At 45.3% G+C, this 12,255-nt stretch overlaps 1 protein-coding gene across 1 annotated transcript in view; it reads left to right on the top strand.

Moving 5' to 3' along the window:
- Positions 1-11,912, top strand: part of LOC310633298 (vomeronasal type-2 receptor 26-like) — a gene marked incomplete at both ends in the record, with an annotated part of 28,268 nt that extends 16,356 nt beyond the window's left edge. Inside the window, 3 exons of the mRNA XM_083350998.1 lie at positions 6,355-6,567; positions 8,642-8,768; positions 11,008-11,912. Coding sequence (XP_083207124.1) covers positions 6,355-6,567; positions 8,642-8,768; positions 11,008-11,912 — 1,245 coding nt within the window. The remainder of the gene's footprint in view (positions 1-6,354; positions 6,568-8,641; positions 8,769-11,007) is intronic.
- Positions 11,913-12,255: the final 343 nt, after the last annotated feature.

Here is a 12,255-nt window from a genome sequence, read left to right as displayed (position 1 = left end):
TGTACTGTGGACAATAAAGAAAAAATGATGACAAAGGACAAAGTATGATTCAGAACTACCCCGTTTTATGAGAAACATTAAAAAGATTAAAATTATTTGAGTACAAGTTTTAATAAAGTTTTTATCCACTTCATTATCATACAAGCCAGCCCCTCGTGTAACTAAGTTCTGAATTTATTTATTTATTTAATTAAATTTTTATACCGTCCTATTCCTGAAGGACTCAGGGCGGTTTACAGGGCAACATAAAATATGATATAAAAATAGTATAAATTAAAATAGATTAAATTACATAAGCCCAACAATTAAAACAATATTAAAAGCTAAAACCCCTTGAGTCCAGGCCTGATAGATCAAAAAACCAAGTTTTCAGATCCCGGCGAAATGTACACAGATCGGGGGCAGTCCGAAGTTCCACTGGTAAATCATTCCAAAGGGCAGGCGTGCCCACAGAGAATGCCCTCCCCCTGGGGATCACCCGCCAGCACTCCTTAACCGTCGGCACCCTGAGAAGGCCCTCCCTGTGGGAGCGCACAGGACGATGGGAATTTGATGCCGGCAGCAGGTGTTCCCTTAGATAATCCAGACCCAAGCTATTCAGAGCTTTATAGGTCATTACCAGCACCTTGAATCTCACCCAGAGGGCAACCGGAAGCCAATGCAGCTCACGGAGAAGAGGTGTTACACGGGAGTATCGGGAAACTCCCATAACAACTCGCGCGACTGCATTCTGCACCAGTTGAAGCCTCCACGTGGTCCTCAAGGGCAGCCCCATGTAGAGAGCATTGCAGTAGTCTAGCCTGGAGGTCACGAGCGCATGGGTGACTGTGTGTAGGGCATCTCGGTCCAGATAGGGCCGCAACTGGCGCACCAGGCGAAGCTGGGCAAAAGCCCCCCTGGTCACGGCTCCTATATGGTCTTCGAAATTGAGCCGTGAATCCAAGAGGACGCCCAAGTTGCGAACCCTATCGACGGGGCGTAACACCTCATCCCCCATCATTAGTGGGGTCCGGACCGGTTTGGACTCCGACTGGGCAGAGTCTGTCGAAGAGGATACGGGCGGTCTTGTCGATTTAATCTGGGAAGAGTTCGATCCTGTTACCCCTGAAGAAGTGGACAAGATCATGGGGAAGCTGAGCTCCACCACGTGTTTGTTGGACCCGTGCCCCTCCTGGCTGACTTATGCAGCCCGGGATGGGACACGAGGCTGGCTCCAGGCAGTGATTACTGCTTCTTTGAGTCAGGGTAGTTTTCCCGCCGCCTTGAAGGAGGCGGTGGTGAGACCCCTCCTCAAGAAGCCGGCCTTGGACCCAGCAATTTTAAACAACTATCGTCCGGTCTCCAACCTTCGGTTTTTGGCGAAGGTTGTTGAGAGCGTGGTGGCGCATCAGCTCCCTTTGTTCTTGGAGGAAGCTGACTACCTAGACCCGTACCAATCGGGTTTCAGGCCCGGGTACAGCACGGAGACGGCATTGGTCGCGCTGGTGAATGATCTCTGGCGGGCTCGGGACAGGGGTTGTTCCTCTGTCCTAGTCCTTTTAGACCTCTCAGCGGCTTTTGATACCATCGACCATGGTATCCTGCTGCGACGTCTCAGGGGGTTAGGAGTGGGAGGCACGGTTCTCCAGTGGTTCTCCTCTTACCTCCTGGGACGTTCGCAGTCGGTGTTGGCAGGGGGACAGAGATCGACCCTGAGACCTCTCATTTGTGGATTTCCTCAGGGATCGGTTCTCTCGCCTCTCCTGTTCAACATCTATATGAAGCCGCTGGGTGAGATCATTCGTGGTTTTGGAGTTGGGTATCACCAATATGCTGATGATACCCAACTTTTTATTTCCACCCCAAACCACCCCAGCGATGCCCTCGACGTGATGTCCCGTTGCCTGGAGGCGGTCCGGGTCTGGATGGGGAGGAACAGGCTTCGACTCAACCCTGACAAGACTGAGTGGCTGTTCGTGCCGGCATCCCGGGAAATTCCGATTATCCCATCATTGGCCATGGGGGGTGAGCTATTACCCCCCGTAGATAGGGCTCGCAACTTGGGGGTCCTTCTAGATTCACAGCTCTCTTTGGAAGAGCATATTGGAGCTGTGACTAGGGGGGCCTTTGCCCAGGTTTGCCTGGTGCGCCAGTTGCGGCTCTATCTAGACCGGGATGCCTTGCACACAGTCACTCATGCGCTCATGACCTCTCGTCTAGACTACTGTAATGCTCTCTACATGGGGCTGCCCTTGAGGTCCACCCGGAGACTCCAGCTGGTGCAGAATGCAGCCGCGCGAGTTGTCTTGGGAGTTTCCCGATACTCCCATGTTACACCTCTGCTCCGCGAGCTGCATTGGCTACCGGTTGCTCTCCGGGTGAGGTTCAAGGTGTTAGTTATGACGTACAAAGCCCTTCATGGCATGGGTCCGGATTACCTACGGCAACACCTGCGACCGGCGTCAACGTCCCTCCGTCCAGTGCGCTCCCACAGAGAGGGCCTCCTCAGGGTGCCGCCGATCAAAGAATGCCGATTGGCGACCCCCAGGGGGAGAGCGTTCTCTGTGGGCGCGCCAGACCTTTGGAACAGCTTACCGGTTGAGCTCCGGATGGCCCCCGACCTTCGCTCCTTCCGGCGCGATCTTAAAACATTCTTTTTCGAAAAAGCTGGCCTGGTCTGACGGGGTGGGGTTGGGTTTTTTAAAATTAGTTTTTAACTTAATATGTATTGATTTTATGGGCATGATGTTTAATTGGTTTTTAATGGTTTTTTAATTTTTGTATCTGATTTTTATTGTGTATTGCCCTGTTCACCGCCCTGAGTCCTTCGGGAGAAGGGCGGTATAGAAATCAAATTATTAAATTAAATTAAATTAAATTAGTGATGGAACAACCTGGTTAACCCGAGATGCCGGTATGCACAGCCACTCAGTCTTGGCAGGATTGAGACGAAGCCTGTTTCTCCCCATCCAAACCCGGACCGCCTCCAGGCAATGGGACATCACGTCGAGTGCATCACTGGGTTGGTTCGGGGTGGAAAGAAAAAGTTGGGTATCATCAGCATACTGATGATACCCCACCCCAAAACCATGAATGAGCTCGCCCAGTGGTTTCATATAGATGTTGAACAGGAGGGGAGAGAGGACCGACCCCTGAGGGACTCCACAAACGAGAGATCTCGGGGCGGACCTCTGCCCTTCTGTCAACACCGACTGCGAGCGGCCCAGGAGGTAGGAGGAGAACCACCGCAAGACAGTGCCTCCCACTCCCAACCCCCTGAGATGCCGCAGTAGGATACCATGGTCGATGGTATTGAAAGCCGCTGAGAGATCTAAAAGGACTAGGACAGAGGAACATCCCCTGTCCCGCGCCCGCCAGAGATCATTCACCAGTGCGACCAATGCCGTCTCTGTGCTGTACCCGGGCCTGAAACCCGATTGGTACGGGTCAAGATACTCAGTTTCCTCCAGGAACAGAGGAAGCTGATGCGCCACCACACTCTCAACAACCTTCACCAAAAAGCGGAGGTTGGAGACCGGACAGTAGTTATTTAAAACAGCCGGGTCCAGGGCAGGTTTCTTGAGGAGGGGTCTCACCACTGCCTCCTTCAAGGCGGCAGGGAAGATACCCTCCTTCAAGGAAGCAGATATTACTGCCTGGAACCAGCCTCGTGTCTCCTCCCGAGCCGCATAGACCAGCCAGGAGGGGCACGGGTCCAGTAAACAAGTGGTGGAGCTCAGCCTTCTCATGATCCTGTCCACATCATCGTGGAAACAGGATCGAACTCAGTCCAGATAACATGCTCAAGACCGCTTGATTCCTCCATGCCTGACTCTGCCCAGTCAGAGTCCAAACTGGTCCGGATCTGAGCGATTTTGTCCACCAGATGATGACTAAACTCCTCAGCCCGTTCCTGTAAGGGATCCTCCCTCATCTCCCGATTAAGGAGAGAGCGAGTCACCCTAAACAGGGCAGCTGGGCGATTATCTGCGGACGCGATGAGGGCAGCAAAGTAATTAGACTTCGCTGTCCTCATCGCAGCAAGATAAGACCTTGTAAAGGCTCTTAGTCGCAATCGGTCAGATTCAGATCGGGTGGATCTCCAACCGCTCTCTAGACCCCATCTCCAACGCTTCATCTCCTGGAGCTCCACAGAAAACCATGGGGCCCAACGGGATCTGTGCCGGGTCTGGGGTCGCAAGGGTACAACACGGTCGAGTGCCTCGGTGGCCGCCCTTTCCCAGGCATCCACCAAGGCATCGACCGGGCTGTGAGTGAGGGAGCTAGGTAAAGACCCAAGCACCATCTGGAACTGTTCTGGGTCCATTAGGCGCCTGGGACGGTACCACCTGGTCGGTTCCACAGCCCAGCAGCGAGGGGTGGCACAGTGGAAGACCAGCCGCAGGAGATAATGATTGGACCATGACAGGGGGACAATAGTTGGCAAGCCCCCTCCCAGATCATCCAACCATTGACCAGATAGAAAAATCAGGTCAAGAGTGTGACCCGCCCCATGAGTCGGGCCCTGAATTACTTGGGTCAGGTCCATGGCCGTCATGGAAGCCATGAACTCCTGAGCTAACTCTGACGACTCTCCCAGGGAAGGCAGGTTGAAGTCGCCCAGAACTATAAGTCTGGGAAACTCCACCGTCAACCCTGAGAGGGTGTCGAGCAGCTCAGGCAGGGCCATTGCTACACAGCTTGGCGCCAGGTATGTTAGCAAAAGGCCCAACTGAGCCTGAGGGCCACATCTCATGAGAAGGGACTCACTCCCGCCTATCTGGACAACAGTGGTCTCCCGCGGACATAAGGTCTCCCGTATAACCACCGCCACCCCACCGCCCCTGCCCTGAGCCCGAGGCTGGTGCAGCACACAGAAAACCGGAGGGCACAGTTCAACCAGAGGGACACCACCCTCTGGGCCCAACCAGGTCTCCGTAATGCATGCCAGATCCGTGTGTTCCTCCTTGATCAATTCCCGGACGAGGGGAGCCTTGTTCACAATGGATCTGGCATTAAAATACACCAGTCTGAGCTCAGGGTCCTGGTCCCCCTCACCCCCGGACAAAAGGGTACTAACCGGAGGGTCGGAACACGCCACCACTCGAAGACAGCGGGGGCGTGGTCCCAGATATTGATACGGCCCTCCGTGTAACCGCCTGCTGCCATTCCCAATCGTCGTGGGGATTTGGAACCCCACCCCGGTACCAGTGGAACCAAAGGGTCGTGCCCCCAACCCTATCTCACCGGGAACTATTGTAGGCCCAGACTGATCCCCGGTTGATGAAACACACCCCAATTCCCTCCCCTCCCTCCCATTCCCCCTCCTCCCTAACCCTTTAAAACAACCGGCTAAAAAATGTACTAGGGGCCTCTTAATGCATTTCCACCAGAGGCCCCTATTTAAGCCCAGCCACCTCTCGGGGTCCCAACAATTGGGCCCGTCCTTAAGGGAAGTAAGGGACATGGCTACAGGTCGTATCCAGGAGGGAGGAGCCCCCCTGAGAGCATATAAGACCGTGCTAGAATATTGAATGCGAACCATAACATAGTAAAAACTGCATAGGGCAATAAACCAAATGAACAATTAGATGACTATGATGATGTTATAGAGCCAGGATATATATATATCTCAGTCCTCCAGCTCAGTTCCACTCGGCTCTCACCCGAGTCAACCATCATTACATAATGAAATACTTTTTTTTTTAGAACTTTGCCAAAATCAAGTTGTATCACCAGCATTCCCACAATTTATTAATAAAATATAATGATATGTAAGAATGACTTCTCTGACAGGAAAAAGAGATGGTACTGAGGGAATGATCAGATAAGAGAGAAGAATCCTCCAGCTGCATAATGAGCAGAGAAAAAAAAACACAGACAAAAAATTGCTAGCAGATTTGCCCTTTCAGAAGTTCAAGATTCTCTCAATGAATCCTTCAATAAAGTAGAATTAGTTCATCTGTTCCTGTTTCCTATCTGGTCTACTAGGTAGTTTAGACTGGCAACTTTCTTTAAAAATCTATGTTTTCTGGTAATCAACTTGTTGTTTTCAATGAGTTTATGAATAATATCTTTTTTCTGTTCTATTTATTTGTTACCTGTTCTAGAATGTTCCCTGTAATTGATTAAATGTGTCAATTATATTGTCAATACAAATTCTTTGAATATATGTTCAAAAATTTTGTTGAGCCTTTTTCCTTCACTTATGAAGACACTGGTAATACTTTTTCTCCTAATTAAGCATATTTTGAACTTAGAGGACTATATTTGCAAGTTAGACAGCTGTACAAGAAGGAATCAAATGTAAAAAGATCATGTGAGATAAGCAATCAGGGTTTCAGCTTTTAAAATTCCTTGATGTTTCCACTCTAGTTTCACCCTTTTCTGGAGAAGAATGAGTTTTGCAATTTTTCCTACTTTAAACTCTACATGGACCAAAATGGAGATGTAGCAGCAGATCTGGGCATCATGAGCTTGTTGGTTCTCCTCGAAGAGGATCCCATCAGACTGAATCTGGGGACTTTTGAAAGACAGAGACTTATTTTCTACCAAGATGCTATGCCAGAGCTAAAGTTGCGCAACAAGGTGGGTGAAATTTTGGCATCTTTTCTCTGTTTTCCAAAGCTTTAACATCCATTTCAAGTGGGCTAAGCTCAAAATTACCATGGTGGATGACTTCACTGGAAATTGAATGTGGGGTATACAAAACATATAGTTTTTGTAGACTGCTTGGGAGGCTTCAAAACTATTCATAAAGGTGATCATTATGGATGGAAGTCTGTTTTAATCTGATTCAGCCATGTCCAATATTAGAAGCTGGGTGATTCTTCTTTGGATGCAGACCATGGCCCTTTTGTGACCCTTCTACTATTTAGTATCTCCATCAGATTGGTAAGACACCCACAAGTGAAGGGGATTGTGGTGCTAATAGCCTCAGATTTGCTTGTTCCTTATCTTCAAATAGCAAAGAAAACAGTGGATCTGTTGACTGGTGCCTGAATTCAGGTTTGGACTGAATCAGATAAAATTGAATCATGACTGAATGGAGGTTCTTTTGGTCCCATGAGGAAATCAGCTTAATCTTGTCTTAGTTGGGGAAATTGCCCCTTGAAAGGGCAGGTCCATAGTCCATAATGTTTTTAAGCAGCCCAGACTTTGCCAGAGGTATCCATGCCTCTCTTTCAACTGACTGGAATAGAGCAATAAGCCTTCAACAGTTTTTCCATCCAGTTGGTGTTACCTGACTGGTATTTATTCAACAGAAATGACCTTTGGACTTCAGAACTATTTGTTTCTGCCACGGGGATGATACTCATGTGTCACATGCTGCCCCAAAGATGCCTGACTTACTCTTTTAGAGGGACACATTCTCATGATCTCATCTCCATCTCCCTTCACTACAGTTCTAGAAACCAGACAGTCACTGGTAGAAGCGAATATATTTAGGTCATAGGTGAACTGTGGGGTTCTCGGTGTTCTCACTTTTATGGTTTTCTTGCAAACATTTCATTACCAAACAAGGTAACATCATGAGAAACATCTGCAAGAAAAACCACCAGACCCAGAGAGTAGTAAGGACCCCACACTAGGCAGTCAATTTTACTTTAGGTTCACCAGCCTTACAACCATATGATTTGAAGAAATAAATACACAAAGAATGTGTCCTTAAAAGTTGACAGCCCTAATTTATAATAATGTTTTCCTTTATATCTGAACTAGAAGTTGATTTCTGACTATTTTCAACGGAGAACAGTTTTGCAATGTTTTTTGTACTCTAGAAGAAACCTTTCCCAATCTTACTGTTCAGCAGTTTCTTTTTTTATTAAACTTTTATAATATTTTAATAAATCTAATAATATAAAAATGTAATACATCTTTAAAAATATTTTTATTCCAAAATTTAATATGATTTTTTTCCACCAAACTTTAAAATCATGGATAGAGGAAGAATGGAGGAATGCATGTTAGAATGACCATGAACAGAAATCCCTGGTTAATAATAATAATAATAATAATAATAATAATAATAATAATAATAATAATAATAATAATAATAATAATAATAATAATAATAATAAGAAGAAGAAGAAGAAGAAGAAGAAGAAGAAGAAGAAAAAGTAGAAGAAGAAGAAGAAGAAGAAGAAGAAGAAGAAGAAGAAGAAGAAGAAGAAGAAGAAAAAGTAGAAGAAGAAGAAGAAGAAGAAGAAGAAGAAGAAGAAGAAGAAGAAGAAGAAGAAGAAGAAGAAGAAGAAGAAGAAGAAGAAGAAGAAGAAGAAGAAGGAGACGTTGGAAGGGACCTTGGAGGTCATCTAGTCCAACCCCCTGCTCAGGCAGGAAACCCTATACCATTTCAGAGAAATGGCTGTCCAGTCTCTTCTTAAAAACTTCCAGTGTTGGAGCATTCACCACCTCTGGAGGCAGGTTGCTCCACTGGTTAGTTGTTCTAACTGTTGTCACTTAATCTTTTTTTTTCCAATTCCATCCCTCCAGACTTCATTAAGTAGAAAAATATTTTACTGCAAAGTGATATAGAAAGAGATTTCATATTTACCTAAGTGAAGTCCAGAGGTTATTTAGCTAATGTTCATGTCTTTTACCACCATGGATGATGGATGATGAGTCCCAACATATTTTCTTTGGCACTTATTTTTCTGCTTAGTCTCTGCCTGAGTCCAAATGTGTAGAAAATTGTCCTCCTGGATTTGTCCAGCAGGCTCGAGAAGGAGAGCCAGTTTGCTGCTATAACTGCATCCCTTGTCCGGAAGGGACCATCTCCACTCAGGAAGGTGGGTGACACAAAATAATAGGGCAGGTTTTTACGGAAGTGGATTCATCCAGAACATTTTCAGAAAAGTGCAAGTTAAAAGACAGATTGAAAATCAACTGTTTTCTTCTACCTTATCTACAGTAAAGGGAAGAAAATTTAATTTAATAAATATAAAAGTAAAAATTCTATGAAGGAGGGGGTGGACAAAGATAGGTAGTGTAGCAGAATGGGCAAGCTTTACTATTATCAGAGAAAATATCTCTTCTGCTTTTTAGTCTGTATGTCTCTTTCCCCATTTAACTTGTTAGGAACATCTGAATACTTTGAAACCTGAGGAATGATCTTACAGTAGTGGCCAAAATTGTGGAAGCCTTTTGGGGAAAGTGTATTTTTGAGGTTTGATGGCTCCCTTCGTCCAGTGCGCTCCCACAGGGAGGGTCTTCTCAGGGTGCCGTCGATAAAAGACTGTCGGCGGATAACACCCAGGGGAAGGGCCTTCTCTGTGGGTGTGCCTGCCCTCTGGAACCAGCTGCCCGTGGAGCTTACGACTGCCCTCGACCTTTGCACATTTCGCTGGGACCTGAAGACTCTTTGAGCTCTCCAGCCCAGGCTGAGAATTTTTAACTGGGTTTTTTTTAATTTTAGGGATAATTTAATCTTTTTAAATTTGTTTTTAACTTTTGCACTGGTTGTTTTAAATACCCTGTAAACCACCCTGAGTCCTTCGGGAAAGGGCGGTATATAAATTTAAATAAATAAATAAATAAATAAATAAATAAATAAATAAATAAATAAATAAATAATAACATCACTTTTTTTTGGAGTAGTACCATAAAATTATATATCAATAGAAAGATAATTTGATCAAGAATGTAATGCAACAAAGTATGTTCAATTATCTGTACTGTAGCCTATGAAAAGTTATAGCCAAATAACCAGGAAAAGGAAGCACAACTTGCTTAGGTTGATATCAGGTAGCTTTCCTTCATCCGATTGTAGCCAATGAGCATGAGTTTATAGAAACCTAATCAGGTGTCATCCTGTTTTGGCAATGAGCCAATCAGATCACAGTAGGATTCAGTTATTGATGTCATGTATTGAAGCTGAGAGGAGGACATTTGTCAGTGCGTTATGTAATTGCCATCAAGTTGGTTGGGTTTTTTTGTGTGTTCTTTCATTTAGTGAGCTTGTAAAACGTAAAGGAAATTAAAGTAATGGTGCAAAGGGTTGACTGGTTGGCCAGAAAGTGATGTAAAATAGTATCATTAAGTGAACAAGGTTACAGTTATAAAGAAATTAGAAGAAAAATGGGTGGAAACCTAACCAAAGGTGGCATTTCTACTGTACGCTTTCCCCAAAAGGTTTCCACAATTTTGGCCACTACTGTATGTCCACCTCCTGGAAGATATATTGAAATGAATTCTATATAGAGGATCGCTGAGAAGGTATTGCTGGTCCACAACGAGGTAGAGAGACAGATATGGGTCACCTGATTACACCCATGTTATAACTGTTCCCGACAGCTTTTCCAGATTATTTTCAGGACTAGCTTTCGCTGACAACCAACTAAATTTCACAAGATAAGCCTCCTCTGAGTCCAGTATATTAAGAAGTACCATCTGACAGGACTTTTACTAGAAAGATTAATTCATTCATTATTTAACTCTGATAAAATTACATATCAACGGATATCTGCACACTACATAAGAAATCATTTGAGTCCTAAGCTTTCTGACAATTTCATAGACTATTAGAAGTGTAGGGTTGTTGGGTTTTGTTTTTTGTTTTTTAGAAAATTGTATACTTCTTATTTTCTTTCTGTAAAGATATTAAGAAATGTCTCTTGGAAAAGCTCTTCTTATTAATTTTTTATTTTTATTTTTTTAATTCCATTTATATCCCACCCTTCTCCGAAGACTCAGGGCGGCTTACAAGCTTAGCAGTAGCCTTCATTCTATGTATATGCCTGCTTATTAGGGCTTTCACACACACCCCAAGCGGCATTATTACAAAGTCAGCTTAATTGCCCCCAACAATCTGGGTCCTCATTTTACCTACCTCGGAAGGATGGAAGGCTGAGTCAACCTTGAGCCTGGTGGGACGCGAACCTGCACTAATTGCAGGCAGCTGGTGTTACTTAAGGAGGCATTAGCCCAGTGCTCCACCAAATTGTTAATAGTTGTACCAAGAAGGTACTGCTTGAAAAGAGAAAGGCTAGAATATTAAAAGAATTTTCGGTGTGTATTTTTTCCCCTCAGATATGGAAAAATGCACCAAGTGTCCGGAGAATAAATACCCAAATGAGAACCGAGTCCAATGCATCCTCAAAATTATCACCTTCCTTTCTTATGAAGAATATTTGGGTATCATCCTGGTCTCTTTTTGTCTGCTCTTGTTCCTAACCACAGACTTTATTTTAGTCATATTTCTGAACTACCGAGAAACTCCCATTGTCAAAGCCAACAACCCAGACCTGTCCTACATCCTCCTGGTCTCCCTCCTGCTTTGCTTCTTGTCTCCTTTTCTCTTCATCGGTCAACCAAGGAAAGCCACCTGCCTTCTCCGACAAACGGTGTTCAGCATCGTCTTCTCAGTTGCCATTTCTTCTCTGTTGGCCAAAACTATCACGGTGGTGCTGGCTTTTCTGGCCACAAAACCAGGAAACCAAGTGAAGAGATGGTTGGGGAAGAGCTTGACCAATTCCATCATCCTTTCTTGTTCTGCTGTCCAAATTATCATCTCCTCCATCTGGCTTGGAGTTTCTCCGCCATTCCCTGACTCTGACTTCCACTCTCAACCTGGAGCGATCATCCTGCAGTGCAATGAAGGCTCTGTTGCCATGTTCTACATCACCCTCAGCTACATGGGCTTCCTGGCTGCAATCTGTTTCATGGTGGCTTTCCTGGCCAGGAATCTCCCTGGAGCTTTCAATGAAGCCAAGCTGATCACCTTCAGCATGCTGGTCTTCTGCAGTGTCTGGGTGAGTTTTGTGCCCACCTACCTGAGCACCAAAGGGAAATACATGGTGGCTGTTCAGGTCTTTTCCATCTTAGCCTCCAGTGCTGGTCTGTTGGGCTGCATCTTCATCCCCAAGTGTTACATTATCATTCTGAGGCCGGACCTGAATACAAAGGAACAGCTTATGACCAGAAGAAATGTATAAATGTGAGACAGATAATTTCCACTCTCAACACATTGCAACAGGCCAATAGGGCAAGTATAGATTATTTTTTTCAAGCTGCTCCCATACATGAGATGGGGCAACAATTTTGGTTGAAATAATTAAAGGGCATCCCCCCTCCTTATCCAGTATAATTGTGAGATGGCAGCTGAGCTCTTTTGAGCAGTCAAATTACCTCAGAGCTCAAAGTAGTGGACCCAGTTTTCATTACTCTTTTCACTGCATCCAATCCCTTTTGGAGATAAGGATTGAATAATTGCCATGGACATCAGTGGATATGATTAATTGGGTCACTCTGCTCTTCATCCAATAGCTTGACTGCAGA

Source organism: Vipera ursinii, assembly GCF_947247035.1.
Source record: "Vipera ursinii genome assembly, chromosome: 2".
Classification (NCBI taxonomy): domain Eukaryota; kingdom Metazoa; phylum Chordata; class Lepidosauria; order Squamata; family Viperidae; genus Vipera; species Vipera ursinii.
This window is presented reverse-complemented; position numbering and strand designations above follow the sequence as displayed.